We start from the raw sequence: 13,577 nt of genomic DNA on the forward strand, positions 1-13,577 counted from the left end.
CCGTTGCGCATGCGTGCTGGAGATTGCCGAGCCGACCGTGTAGGATTGTCTTGCTGTGTATCTTGTAGTTTGTTTTATTTTTTAAACTTGTTTTTACGTTCATTCACCATGCCCAGTGACCGTTGGGAAACGTTACAGGCTCTTAAAAATTCACCAAAGGGAAGGATCACTTTCAATCCGTATTGGTCGGCAAGGGGTGAGGTGAGTGTGAAAATGTATTATTATTATTATTATTATTAGTTTTTAGCTTAGCTCAACTTTTGGTCGACTGGCGATTCACCACAATTTTCACCATCCAATCGGTATCATATCAGATTTGCACGTTTATTTAGGTCTCAGAACGTGTTAATGCATTGCACATTCATTCACTCGTGATTATAAAAAAAAAAAGAAGAAGAAAAATCTTAACTGGCCACGAGAAAGATGACACCCTGTCAACTAATACAGTACAGCATGCTCGAAAAGTCTGCAATGAAAATATTTTGATTTGTACCTCTGTACTTTTAACTGAAATGCAATCATTCATGTTACTAGTTTACGGTAACTTTCCGAAAAGCCCCTTATAAACCAATCTAATTCAGTTAATTTCCGTTAATCGTTTTAACCGTGCAGTACTCAGTTTAATTTGTTCGTTGTGTTTTAGTGTATTTCTACAAACGTATGTATGTGCTTTGCAGGACATTTTGTCAGGTTATCAAGATTCGATCAGCTTGTCATCGCAGTCTGGGGTCATACTGCAAAAACTTAACTCCCAATCTCCACAAAACGCTGATGGTTTGAATTATATCGATCAGTCCAGCCCTGGGCTTACGCCTTCTGTGTCTTTCACTGGATCGAGCAGTGACGTGACATCGAAAGACAATACAACACTATATTTGAAGACTGAACATGAACAGGCAAGTTCTGAAGATGAAATGAAATCAATATAATTTTATTTGACAATATTATACTTGGGACAACTTTTGTTGTGGGTGTTTTAAATTAATTGATGAAATTTTCCATTTTATCAAAGCTTGTTTCTTTTGTTATCCAATATTTGAGAATTGTTATTTAAAGATGAATACTATGTAATTACTTGAATGAATGATTCTATTTGGAAGTCTTATCTCCCCTTTTTTTTAATCAGACTCATGATGGGAACAATCAGCCTCCAGAAAACAATGCAGATGAACTCACCTGTCGCATGTCCTCGACCATCACTCTGCTCTCCCCTGAAGCCATGGCGATGGCTGGACGCATTGTTAGGTTTGAAAAGGAGCAACAGAAAAAAGCAAAGGTCTCAACCTAATCATTTTTTCTTCCCTTGCAATTTGTTTAAGAATAACAATTATTAGTTTTTGTGGGGGAAATTGTTCATGATCATGTTAAATCAATTTGTAAGATGGTCCAATTTGAGTGTTAGTTGGACACTTTTTTGCAGTGTAAAACCCTGACACTGTTTTGCAACAGAATTATTGCTAATGGCAAATTTAATTTTTGTGTGGATCAGATGGCGTTCAGAGTGCGTCAGGAGCTGCAAGAGAAGCTGGTGATGGTGGTGGCAAGTACAGAGTCCGAGCAGCTGAAGCGCTTTGAGGAGCTCATGGAGTTAAAACAGAGACAAGAGTACCAGAGCATGCGCGATATGATGGAAAGAGAGTGAGATTACCTGACCAATGTATAAAAGTGTGTCCGCTTGGCTTGCTTTTTATGGTTTTTGAATTTTCTCTACTGTAGAACAAAAGAGAGCATTGGACGTCAAGAGAAGCTGAAGGAAGAGCAACGCCACAGATTGAAGGTATTCTCACAATGTGACCCGTCAATACATACATCCATACATTTTAAAAAAATTGTCAGTGTGTAAATTCTCATGTTGGTCTTGTCCTCTGACTCAAAGATCCAGAATCTCCGCCTGAGGGAGGTAGAGCAGCAGCGTCTGAGGGAAGCGGAGCTGGAGCGGCAGCGGCTGGCTGAAGGCAAAGAGAGGCTGCGGAACCTCAACTCTATTCAAGAAGAGATCTTGCAGCTCAACCAGCTACTGGAGTCTTCGGCCCAAACTCAAACCACTGTCCTGTCAGCTAGTCTTGGCACCTACAGCATGCGTGGGAACCAACTGTGCTCCCAAGTGTCAGAGATTGTTCGAAAGACAGCAGAGGTCAGTGTAAAACTTTTAGTCATACGACTGCATTACACTAAAAACATCTTTATTTGGGATGATAACATGAAGTATTTAAAGGGGAAGTCAACCCCAAATCTTCTTGACAATAAAGTTGTATGTGCATCCTCTAGTCTAAACACAGCATTTTGATTAATATTGCGTTTGTGGAATATGAATTAAGGAACAAAATTCACCTGTTTTTATCCATCTCATGGGATGGTCGTTTTCCCACTTGCTGTCGACTGGAAAAAGGAAAAAAAATCACAGTTGCCAGGTCTCGGGTCCAATCACGGCTCAGCTTCGGAATACTGGTGAGCCAGGGTGCGCGCTCCCCTTTCGCCTGGTCACCAATAACAAGTTTAAACGGAGAGTGGTGTTAGTCATTCGAGTGAAAAGCCCAAACCTGCCCCACCCTCCTTAAAAGCACTGGCAACGAAGCGCAAATATCTGTCGGCAAATAATGTGAATAATACTACAGTTCTCCAAATGACTGGTTACCGTATAAATGCAACATTGATTGTCAGTAATGTTAACAAGAATAAAATCCCCCCCAAATGCTTATCAATCCAATGACACATTTTTATTTGTGTTCTTATGAGATTGGTAGTAATAGAGGCCAGAAGTGGGCACTTAACCCAATTTTGCCGGTCGGTCCTCCGTTCGCGACCTGGGCAAACTTCAGTCCTCACTTCCGTCATTCCCGACTCCCCAGGCCGTCCTTTTTGGAACTTTCTTGCCCCTCTTCCTTCGTCAGCGAAATGGGCGTCCGGCTGGAATAGACAGACCGCCTAGCACAAAATGTCCACCTCTGGTTGAGCACATGACACGCACTTCTTCATTACATTGTATGGTTGGAGGCTCTGGTGCACAATGTCTGCCTTCCTGTGGTATTACATTTTTCATTGGCTCACACATTGCCCATCCCTATTCGAAATATAAAACCTAAATGCCTGGAACTGGGTGTTATGACTTGTGTTGAAACAAGTTACTCAAATAATTTTTGAAAACATGAACAATGTTTCAAAGAAATCAAGCTATTAAGAACCCCCCTGAGACTTGTCTGAGTCATTCTGTTATCTTCACAGGGACAATATCCCACTGTGGAAGACATGACTGAGGCAGAGCGGGCCCTACAGGAAATGAGGAATCAGATCCGCCTGATGGAGGAAGAGGCAGTCAAAGCTCAGGAGGAGGAGAAGAAGAAAGAGTTGGCAGAGTCCCACAGGAAGCTGGTGGAGCTGAAGATGCAGCAGGAAGAGCAAAAGAAGGCGGAGCAGTTAGCCAAAGAGAGAGCGCATAAGCAAGGTGGGAAATTGAACACCCAAAACACAGACATTAAATTATTAGGAAAAAACAAACACCAGATGTTTTTTTAATGTTGTCTGGAAATGTGCCTCTGGAGGGGCAATACAAAGTAATTGATTTGCCGATGTATTAAAGTGCACAAGAAGAAAAGTTTGCATTTACATACGATTCATTAAGCCTCAGTTAAGGTCAGTGTTCAGGACTCAACCATAAGAAAGACTGGCCCAAAATTGGCATCCTAGGTAAAATTCCAAGGCAAAATCCACTACAGTACTTAAGTAAAAATAAAAAAAAAAGTGGGTCAAAATTCCTCCACCGTGGGACTATAGACTCACCAGTTTTTGCAAAGACTTGATTTTAGTCCTTGCTGCCGAGAGTGGTACGGCCATTGGTACAGGGAGTAATAGCAACATTTTATATTTTCTTGGATTGGTTATATGAGATAGTACAATTGGTTTGAGGATCTGAGATGTTGAAATCTGATATTAAATATGCCCTGCCTTCTCCCCCCAAAAATCTGGTACGATGCAGGAAGTGGAACAAATACTTTTTCAAAGGACTGCACATTTCCGTTGTCATTTTACAGAATTCTGCTGTTAACTTTGAGCGGAATGTTTGACACTACAGTCATGTCGTCCAATAGGGCTGCAAAACAATGCAGATGACACCACGCTGAAATGGTACAAGGAGCTGCAGGATTCCCTTACTCAGTGCACTCAGTCCATTGAACAACTCAGCTCATCAAAAGATGTCCAGGTTAGTTTGTGCACTTCAGCAATTTCTCAGAGACCCAACACTGTCTGAATGCATGCTTACTGTGTCGTCATTGCTCTTCATGTAGACAAAGAGACTGAAATTGGAGCTCCAGAAAGCCGCGACTATACCCATCAGTCAAATCTCCTCCAATTCTGGATCTCGGCTTCGAGAAATCTTTGAAAAAATTGACAAGCTGCTCTCTGGCCAGGCAGTGGTGTCGGGGGGGAAGTCAGTTTCCTCCTCCCATCACCCACAGGGCTTGGACTTTGTGTATTACAAAGTGGCTGAGAAGTTTGTGGTGAGTGCTAGTCACAAGAAATAATAAGAAAATACCTGAAGATGTCATGTTATGTCATGCATGTGATTTCTGTCGTAGAAACAAGGTGAGGAAGAGGTTGCATCTCATCATGAAGCAGCCTTCCCTATTGGTGTGGCAGCCTCGGGTATCTGGCAGCTGCACCCCCGATTTGGTGACCTCTTCCTTGGCCACCTGCACAAAAAATGCCCTTATGCAGTCCCCCATTATCCTCGAATGAAGGATGGCACACCTGTGGATGAATATCAGAGGTCAGTCACCGCTTCCACTAGGATTGGGATGATAAACCCAATCAACTGACTATCCCCTTGTCAAGGAGAGCGATACAAAAACCTCAGTTGAATCAAAATTTGCCAGGAATCCTTGGCTATATCGACCATAAAGCTGTGAACAAGCTATTGCAAGGCTATGAATCGGTTGCGTGAGACTTTACAGTTTTCATCTTTTAGAACAGGAGCATGAACTCTGGCGCAGTGCTCTCGTTCTAACCTTATGCTTACAATCAAAAGCAACATTAGTAGCGACACAACGAATTTCAGTAGCATCACCATTTCCAATGTCAAATAGCTTTTCAGTATTCAAGCTACTTTTGTCCTTACATCGCGATAGCAAAGTAAGTCGTGTTCATTGTCGCTTCATCTCCTCCTGTTGTAAACATTAAATGCAACGTCTAGTACCTGGCCTTGCACGCCAAATCTTAACTTGCCGTTCGTCTTGACATCATCGCCTGAGTGCTGTATAACATCAGATGTTTATATAATATGGATCTTTTTAAAATAGAAATGTCATATTGTAGATCAGGGGTCACTAACGCCGGTCCTCAAGGGCTCCAATCCAGCCTGTTTTAGGTGCAGCCCTACTACAACATACCTGATTCAAATGACCAGCTTATCAGCAAGCTCTATAAAACCATGATGATGATTCGAATAATTTGTTTTGCAATAGGGATACATCTAAAACAGGTTAGATAAGGAGGGGCCCTTGAGGACTGGACTTGGTGACCCCTGTTGTAGATCAATTCATGTAAAATCCAATACTATTATTTTCAAGTCTCCACAAATTACAAATGTCACAACATTGATTAAACATTTCATAGGTAGCCACTAGATGACAGTATTGACCCATTTGCTATGTATTAGAATCTCGTCAAGTATAAACAACTAATTAATTAGCTGAGAGGTCAGGAAATAGCTTTGAATGCTAGACATTATAAAGAGGAGCTTGTGCAAGTTTTAAATTTATATTTTTGAACAGAATAGAGTTAAATCGTAGGTTGTGATATTGGTGTGTGAATGTGAGGCATTGTAAAGCACTTTGAGCATCATATGGTGCAGATAAAGCACAATTATATAAGCAGTCCATTTACCATTTAAGATAATTCAGACCCACACTCAGAAGGTGACAGTGATCCACTTCATGTTGTTTGCCAACCGCCATAAAACAGAAGCAGAAGAAAAAGAAACATGACCTCGACTGTAAACACAGCCATACAAGCAATTGTGGAATACAGTACTTAGGTTTTTTGTCTTCTTTTTTAAACCAGTACGTCGGGGCAGCAATTGTAGTAAATCTTATAAGAATCAAGTCAAGTTTATTTGTATAGCCCTAAATCACAAGCAGTCTCAAAGGGCTTCACATAAACAAACAATTGACAATTATTCTCAAAGCATCCCCTGATCTTAAGATCTTAAGAATGAACTAAATAGTTGAATGTTTATCCTAAATGTTCAGTAGTTTTGTTCAAAATGTGTTCATCTTTTTTTTCCTGTTGTATGTTTATATTTTAAATATTGTATTGAAACGAGAATCTTATCGTATCATTTTGCTCAGAAAGGTATCATTTGCCAATCAAATACTAGCTCAATATTGAGATGTGACGAATTGGCCTCATTCCCAACTCCAGCTTTCACACTGGCCATCTAAAGTTTGTCTAATGCTGGGTTCAGACCGATGGTGTGTCTTGCGTGTTTGTTTAGGTTTTTTTTTCGGTGGAGAAGAGTCGAGGCTCCTACTATCGCTACATGCTACAAGCTAGTCGTTTTGCCAGCATTAGTTTGCAGTCGGATAAACGTTGCGTTATAAACAACCGCCACCAATTTTTTTGTTAACTTACCGCAATGTCTTTGTAATGAACCAAGATGTGTCTCTTTAGGTTTGTTTGTTTGTTTGTTTGTTTGTTTGTTTGTTTGTTTGTTTGTTTGTTTGTTTGTTTGTTTGTGAATGGATGATGGATGAAAGTAATTGTTGCTATTGCGCTGATGTCACCACTTATCTAATTTGTGCAAAGCTGCAACGGCTCAGCTACTTGCAGATCTCAACAGTGCATATGTGAGGATCTAGTGTTAAAAAAGAAAAAAAAAAACGCACAACAAGCTGTTTTATATATAGTACATAGGTGTGGGCCTCACTGTACACCTTAAAGCTTGCAGGCATCGATTAAAAGGCTGTAAGTGACGAAGCGACAGTTGCACTCTGTGCCATGTTTAACTGCACTAATTTTAGAGGCTTGAACACATTTTCAGTTATTTCCCAACAGGAAAAGATTCAGATGAATGAATAATTAGTAAATGCATAACAAAACTAATGACTCACAACTAATGCGACATGTCACACGGTCGGTGTGCTATTAAGATATTTCATTCCGGTATGTGTTATTAGCATTAAAATCCACATGCACTGGGGCAACGCAAATGACCACAAATGTCCTATCATACTCACGTCCTGGTGTTGCGCACACATTGCCCTCGCTGCACATATTAAGCAAACCGCCATCAAAGACTTGATTAATCGTGACTGTCGTGTCCCAGCAGAGGGCAGTCACTATGTCAGATGGAATTTAAAAAAAAAAAGCAATGCAACATCTCCAGTGGTTGTAATGCGCCAAATCATACCCCATGCAAAATTAAGAGCTAAACAATTTTCCTTACTCCTGATTACCGCTTAATTTGTTGTCAATGCAGTGTGTATATACCTTGTGGGACACACAGTGACTGAAAACAGAAGAACAGCTTTGAAAGTTATCTTTTTGCTTAACAGAATTCTTGGTTACCGTGTGGATGACTCTGGGGTTGAAGGTCAAGACAGTTTCCTGAAAAGGATGTCCGGCATGATCCGCCTCTATGCTGCCATTATCCAACAGAGGTGGCCATTTGACTCCAAGCATGCGGTAGGGACTCTTTCATTCGTTTGACCAGTCATGCCTGGCAATAATTTTTTTAATGCTTTTGATCATCTCATTTGTTTCAGTTCCAAGTTGTTTGCATCATTTGTTTTTATCAGGTGAAGGTAGAGCAGTTTATTAATGGTATCCTTTATATTTCAGTTGCCCACTCATAGTCTGAATCATGGTTGGCGCTGGTTGGCTCAGATGCTCAACATGGAGCCTATTGCTGACATCACCGCAACACTGCTGTTTGACTTTCTCGAGGTGAGTCCTCCTTAGTGTACCGTATTCAATTTGGGAAAAGGAAGCCTACATTAGTAGGCTTGCACCTCACAGCAATCATTGATTTAAACAAAGCTAGAACGGCTCTTTTGTCTTTTGATTCCCTCAGGTTTGCGGTCACGCTTTATTAAAAAGCTATCAGGGCCAGTTCTGGAAAGTCATCCTTCTTCTGAAAGAGCAATACTTACCCAGGTAAATACTCGCATGGACTTGTAGCTACTAGCTAAGAGACACTTAAATATTTTGCATGATGACCCAATTATGGCTATCTATTACCAGGATTGAAGCTGTGACAGGCAGTGGACAGATGGGTTCTGTCTCCAGGCTCAGATTATTCCTTGAGGTAATAGATGCAATCTTCCAATTAGCCTCTGCATGTGATAGCTATCATTCAAAATAAGAAAATGCTACAGGGAATACAAAAGCATTCATTGAAGGCTTGAAACTTTTTTCAGCTATGAAATCTGATTGAGGTATTGAAGAGATTTAATTTAGGATTGTGAAAGTTTAAAGGAGATTGTTTCAAGCCTAAAAACAACAATGAAAAAAATCTACATATTCAGATGAGATTGCGTGCGTGCGTGCGTGCGTGCGTGCGTGCGTGCGTGCGTGCGTGCGTGCGTGCGTGCGTGCGTGCGTGCGTGCGTGCGTGCGTGCGTGCGTGCGTGCATTCATGTTAATGTGTATATTATGTGTTAATGAATCCTATGAAATGAAACTCTGTAATGGGTTTGATGATTTTTTTTTGTGTCATACCCACAGAAATTGCTTCAAGAAGGGCACATCAGTCCACCTAAAGGCCAGCTGACATCCATGTTCTGGAGGTCCTGATGTTTTGGAAGACTATATTGATTTCAGGTGAAGCTGAAATATTTCTCGGCAACAAAGTCACCATGGACAAACCCTCCTAAACACTGTGATGTATATAATGATGAAAAATATCTAGTTGGTTTGTGTCAACTTTGTTGACCTCCTAGAGAAGAAAGACATCTAAACATCTATTATTACTTATAGGAGCTTTTGTTATGACTACCGTAATTTCCGGACTATAAGGCGCACCGGACTATAAGCCGCACCAGCTAAAATTCAGGGATATTTTAGTTTTTTTCTTACATAAGCCGCACCGGACTATAAGCCGCACGTGCACATGAGTTTTTTACAAAGAAAGCCGTAAAAATCCATAAATACGCCGCGCCGCCATTTAAGCCTCAGGGTTCAAAGTAACCTTCCGAATAAAATGCATTAAAAGTTCACATTCATTACAACTTGTTTTTGGTGAGGAAAATGTCAGAAGAATTGAATTCAAATGCTGATTGATTGGGTTTTAATACAATGCAGATGGTCCAAACAGCGCCACTGCTTTGTGTAATCTCTGAGTCACACGGCAGAGTAAGAGAAAGGGTTTAGAGCCCTTTGACGCAGGTCACCTAGCGTGCATTCCTGCTAAAGCTCATAATAGTCACAAGCAACACAGCCAGAATAAGCAGCAGCCATAGTAGTGTTTCAAAATAGTATTTTTGTTGTTGTTTTTTTCTTCAAGATACCGCACAACAGTGGTCCACAGCCTTTTTACGAGCGTATAAAAGTGATCAAGTCATCACAAAAATCAGGAAAAAAATCTTATATAAGCTGCACCTGACTATAAGCCGCAGGGTTCAAAATTTTGGAAAAAAGTCGCGGCTTATAGTCCGGAAATTACGGTATATTTCATTAATTGCAGGTGATGACAACTTTGTTTATCAGCTCAAACATGAAGGTTCCACTAAAGTTATTTTACTATGTTTCATTATTTTAAAATAATGGATTCTAGTAAACAAATAAAAAACAACCATATTTGCAGCAAATGAAATGTATTGAGTTTATTTTAAAAAATGACATTTCAAACAAGACAAATGATGTTTGATGTCAATGGCAGTCTGTTTTTTTATGTAATTTTCCATAAATGCAGTGCTTAAAGCATTTATCTTTATGTTGTTATTGCTGCACAACTTTGTCTTTCCATCAGTCATCCAGACTTGGTCTTCTTTTGTTGCAGACAACAGAACTCTAAAATAGATGCTCTCTAACATCCAGTGATTATAGCATAGAAGGATCATAAAAAAAAAAAAAAAAAACGGTGCCTTTTATATTACACACAAAACTAAATTCAAGACTCCCATTAGCAGTGTACGCAGCACATGCCGAAAAGTATGCACAGATAAATTCTCATCAATGGGACATAAATTTGCACGCTTCAGTAAAACTCGAATGACAAAATGAGGAACATTTTGGTTTTTATTTTTAGGTTACATTTTTTGCAAAATTATTAAAACACAAAACTATGCAATTACATGTACATACACTGAACAAAAATATAACAATTTAAAATCCACCTACCTCACAGGTGTGAGTGACCACCAAGTGCCTTAAGAAAGCCCACGATAAACACAATAAAACGCCATTCCAAGATATGTTGTTTTATCACACACTACAGTTTCAGATACTGCTGTCACAAGTTTTAACCATCACAAGTCGTGAAAGGTCCAATCAGCTCGCCGACAGCCATACAAGCAGTTTGTTTGATTGCCTTCTGCAGTAATACACAAAGGTGTGTTATTTTAACACTTCACATCTCAGTTTCTCACTGGTCTGTAATTTATTAAAATTTGGTTCCTGCGTCAATTAGCAGTAGTTCAATCTGGAAAGACGTTTGTTGTGACCAGAGAGGTTGGAGTGGAGTGATATGACAGGCATTATTAGTATTCACCTTTAATGCCATGGGGGAAAATAAATCACTGAAACATCTTTGTATTATGTTAGAGGAGGCTCTGTAATTATATTTTTGTTGTTAGGCAACTGCAAAACAAACATCTTAAAGTTTAATTTGCAGAAACCATGGTGTGTGATTAAATTACAACAAAAAGAGAAACAAAAATACACTATTACTAGTATGACATGGGTTCAAAACTTTATTTTTTTGAATGTTTTTAATTTGATAATACAAACAAATTAAAAAGATCAATTAGTTTAGAACATGAAAACTGCATTAGCAACCACAGAAAAGTACTCAATGCAGATCAATATACTAAGTACATCCTTGCTATACAGCTTCCAATTTCAAAGTCTTTCTGTATAAAAATACCCCAATTTCAGTTCAAAACAATTTTTCGATCCTGAAATCTATACAAATGTCTATTTAAACATGTTATTAATTTCTACATAAACTCTTATGTAGTCTTTCGTATGAAATAAATGAATGTCTAATATTAACATAATAAAAATAATAATTTTAAGACATTCTTTTATTTGTCCCACACAGGGAAATTCCAAGCAAAGTGTTTCTGCCACATCTCTTTAAAGAAAAAAGAAAAAAAAAAAACACTTCGATTCAAATACGACAATAGCTGGTCTTTTCTGCCCTAGTTTTTATATTTAAATGCTGTTTTCTCAGGCAAAGCTCGTGATTGTCCTTATTTCCAATTACAGTAGACATCAAACCTCTTAGCTGTCAAACTTGCCATAAAAGGAAAACTAAGGAACGGTTAAATGGCGTGGACAAGGAAAACAGTAAATCAACAGATGTGACTGTCTGTACGGTTAGTTACAATTAGCCAAACCCCGGCCAAGAACAAAAAAAACAAAAGCGCGTGTTGCCTTATGTTGGAATTAGACATAAAAAAAGAAACAGGACTTTCTGTGTACAGTGTACACTCCTTCCAGTCTATATAATGGCAAGTTTCAATACCAAAGTCTCTGACAAGTCGTCGTATTACTTCTCAAAAACATCAAATATCTTTGCACTGTCTCAGGTGAGCAGTCTTGTCGCAGGTGAATGAATATGATTATTTTTCAATCGGGTTTATGTTGTTCTTCCAGTGCTTCCAGTCATTCATCTACTCGGCAACTCAGGTCAAGGCCAGTTCCGTTTTTGGCGGTGATTCCAGACTCTCTGCAAATTCTCCTAACTCATCTAATAACTCTGTGAATGCTGGACGTTTGAAGGACTCAACCTAAGTGACAAAGAAGCACAATTGACAAAATGTTAGAGCAGTGAAAGCGGCAGAGCTTAACAAATTTGTTGCATTTTCATACAATGGTTTCATCAGCGCACTGTATATGAGAGAATCTTTCAGAGTGGTATTTAACAACATATTTATCCTACTGCACTGCATCATGCTGAGAGCAGCTTCTAATATTTTGGTGATGTCATTTAGCTACACCAGAAAGTCCACAATATTAATAAAAAAGATCTGACATTTTTTTTAATTCATATTGAACTATACTAGTGTCAGTGTATGTGTGGACAAAAAAAACAGATACCCACCATACAGCAGCTGGCCGCCAGTTCCAAGAGACGCTGAGGACAGTCTGTCACCATCTCCTTGAATGCATTCTTATCCAACCCATAGTCCTAAAATATATATAGTCATTATTATACATTAATTGCATTTCAAAAGGTTTTGACTATGTGCTGCATACATTGAACTATCTTCTCCAACTGAAGGTAGGAGTCTACTTTGACCTTGAAAAAGTCAGATACAACGTATCTGTGCTGCATGGGATTCAGAAGTCATATGCCCATTTTTATCTTAAACGTTTTGTCCAACAGAGAGGTACAACTACCTTTTCAACTCTTTCAAGATTAGGAGTTCTTCAAGGCAGCATTCTCTCTGTCACTTTATTCAGTGTTAAATTCTATCAGTATCGTACAAGCAATGCCCCCACTTCTATTTTGTAGCCTTTATGTCAATGACCTCTGTATCTGCGATAGAGGAAAATGTATGAGTGAGAGACAACTCCGACTATGTATAAATAAGATCAGTACTTGGTCGATTCAAAATGGCTTCAAGTTCTCTAAATTTAAAACTGTACTCATTTTGGTTAGCTGAGGTCATTACATCTTGATCCTCTGCGCGACATGGATGGACCACCTAAGTGGTGAAAGAAGTTAAATTTCTTGCACATACCTTTGATAACTATCCTTAATTCCACACATGAAACTTCTTAAGAAAATATGCTTTAAAACTTTGGACAGTTTAAATGTTCTATCAAGGACAAAGTAGGGAGCAGAGTAGACTGTGCTGCTGCAATGAGGTCCCGTTTGTCTACGGATCAGCAAGGAAATCATACATTCAAATGCTGAACACTACCTCAAAAACTGGCCTTGGGAGCCTTCAGAACCTCACCAATTGGGAGCCTTCATGTGGAGGCGAGGGAACCCCCTCTTCAGTTAAGGCACCTAAAACTTGCTCTACAGTATGCAATCAAACTCAAAGCAAACAAAGAAAACTTACTGCTTATTGTACTGTCTTTAGCCCCCGTTTTTTGCAATTTTATGAAGCTAGACCCATGTCCATCAGACCATTTAGAATTCGCAACGAACCCTTCCTGGAGGACTTAATCTGGACAGTCTGCAATCTACGTATGTCTGCCCCACTCCCCTTTGACAACCTGTAATTGTAAAGTATCAAACCCAAAGGAAATAAAATCTAACACTCACCCAAATGAGTGCCTTTTTTTATACAACCTATTATGTATATGATGCTGCCAAAATTGAAACAGATGCCTCTTGCCCAAAGTTAGCTGGGATAGGCTCTGCCACACCCATGACTCAATTTAGATATTATTTCAATAACATT

General features: G+C 39.3%; 2 protein-coding genes across 4 annotated transcripts in view; one reads left to right on the top strand and one right to left on the bottom strand.

Annotated features, from left to right (window-relative positions):
• Positions 1-11,878, top strand: gle1 (GLE1 RNA export mediator). 2 transcript variants are annotated; one of them, XM_088376696.1, is made up of 16 exons: positions 1-201; positions 678-896; positions 1,127-1,276; positions 1,490-1,638; positions 1,717-1,777; positions 1,877-2,134; positions 3,223-3,442; positions 4,086-4,198; positions 4,284-4,496; positions 4,575-4,765; positions 7,551-7,680; positions 7,837-7,941; positions 8,069-8,151; positions 8,239-8,302; positions 8,722-8,817; positions 11,815-11,878. In XM_088376696.1, exons 1-15 carry the CDS (start codon positions 10-12, stop codon positions 8,788-8,790), a joined length of 2,217 nt encoding a protein of 738 aa, XP_088232822.1. In that variant the 5' UTR covers positions 1-9; the 3' UTR covers positions 8,791-8,817; positions 11,815-11,878. The 2 variants fall into 2 exon arrangements, with proteins under 2 accessions (XP_088232822.1, XP_088232821.1); XM_088376695.1 differs by having other exon boundaries at positions 8,722-11,878.
• Positions 10,895-13,577, bottom strand: part of LOC148398379 (dual specificity testis-specific protein kinase 1) — a 20,258-nt gene continuing 17,575 nt past the window's right edge. For both annotated transcript variants that reach the window (XM_088376698.1, XM_088376697.1), the window contains 2 exons: positions 12,263-12,349; positions 10,895-11,948 (listed from right to left, as the gene is read on the bottom strand). In XM_088376698.1, coding sequence (XP_088232824.1) covers positions 11,844-11,948; positions 12,263-12,349 — 192 coding nt within the window. In that variant the 3' untranslated portion in view covers positions 10,895-11,843. The remainder of the gene's footprint in view (positions 11,949-12,262; positions 12,350-13,577) is intronic.

The sequence above is a fragment of the Syngnathus floridae genome, chromosome 5 (assembly GCF_059516105.1).
Source record: "Syngnathus floridae isolate MCC-2025c chromosome 5, RoL_Sflo_1.0, whole genome shotgun sequence".
Classification (NCBI taxonomy): Eukaryota; Metazoa; Chordata; class Actinopteri; order Syngnathiformes; family Syngnathidae; genus Syngnathus; species Syngnathus floridae.

Bases quoted from the DNA above. Each gene is read 5' to 3' on its own strand.
- gle1 (XM_088376695.1), top strand. From the start codon at position 10: ATGCGTGCTGGAGATTGCCGAGCCGACCGTGTAGGATTGTCTTGCTGT. The intron at 1,778-1,876 runs GTATTCTCACAA...TCTGACTCAAAG, and splicing joins AGCAACGCCACAGATTGAAG to ATCCAGAATCTCCGCCTGAG. The intron at 8,303-8,721 runs GTAATAGATGCA...TCATACCCACAG, and splicing joins GGCTCAGATTATTCCTTGAG to AAATTGCTTCAAGAAGGGCA.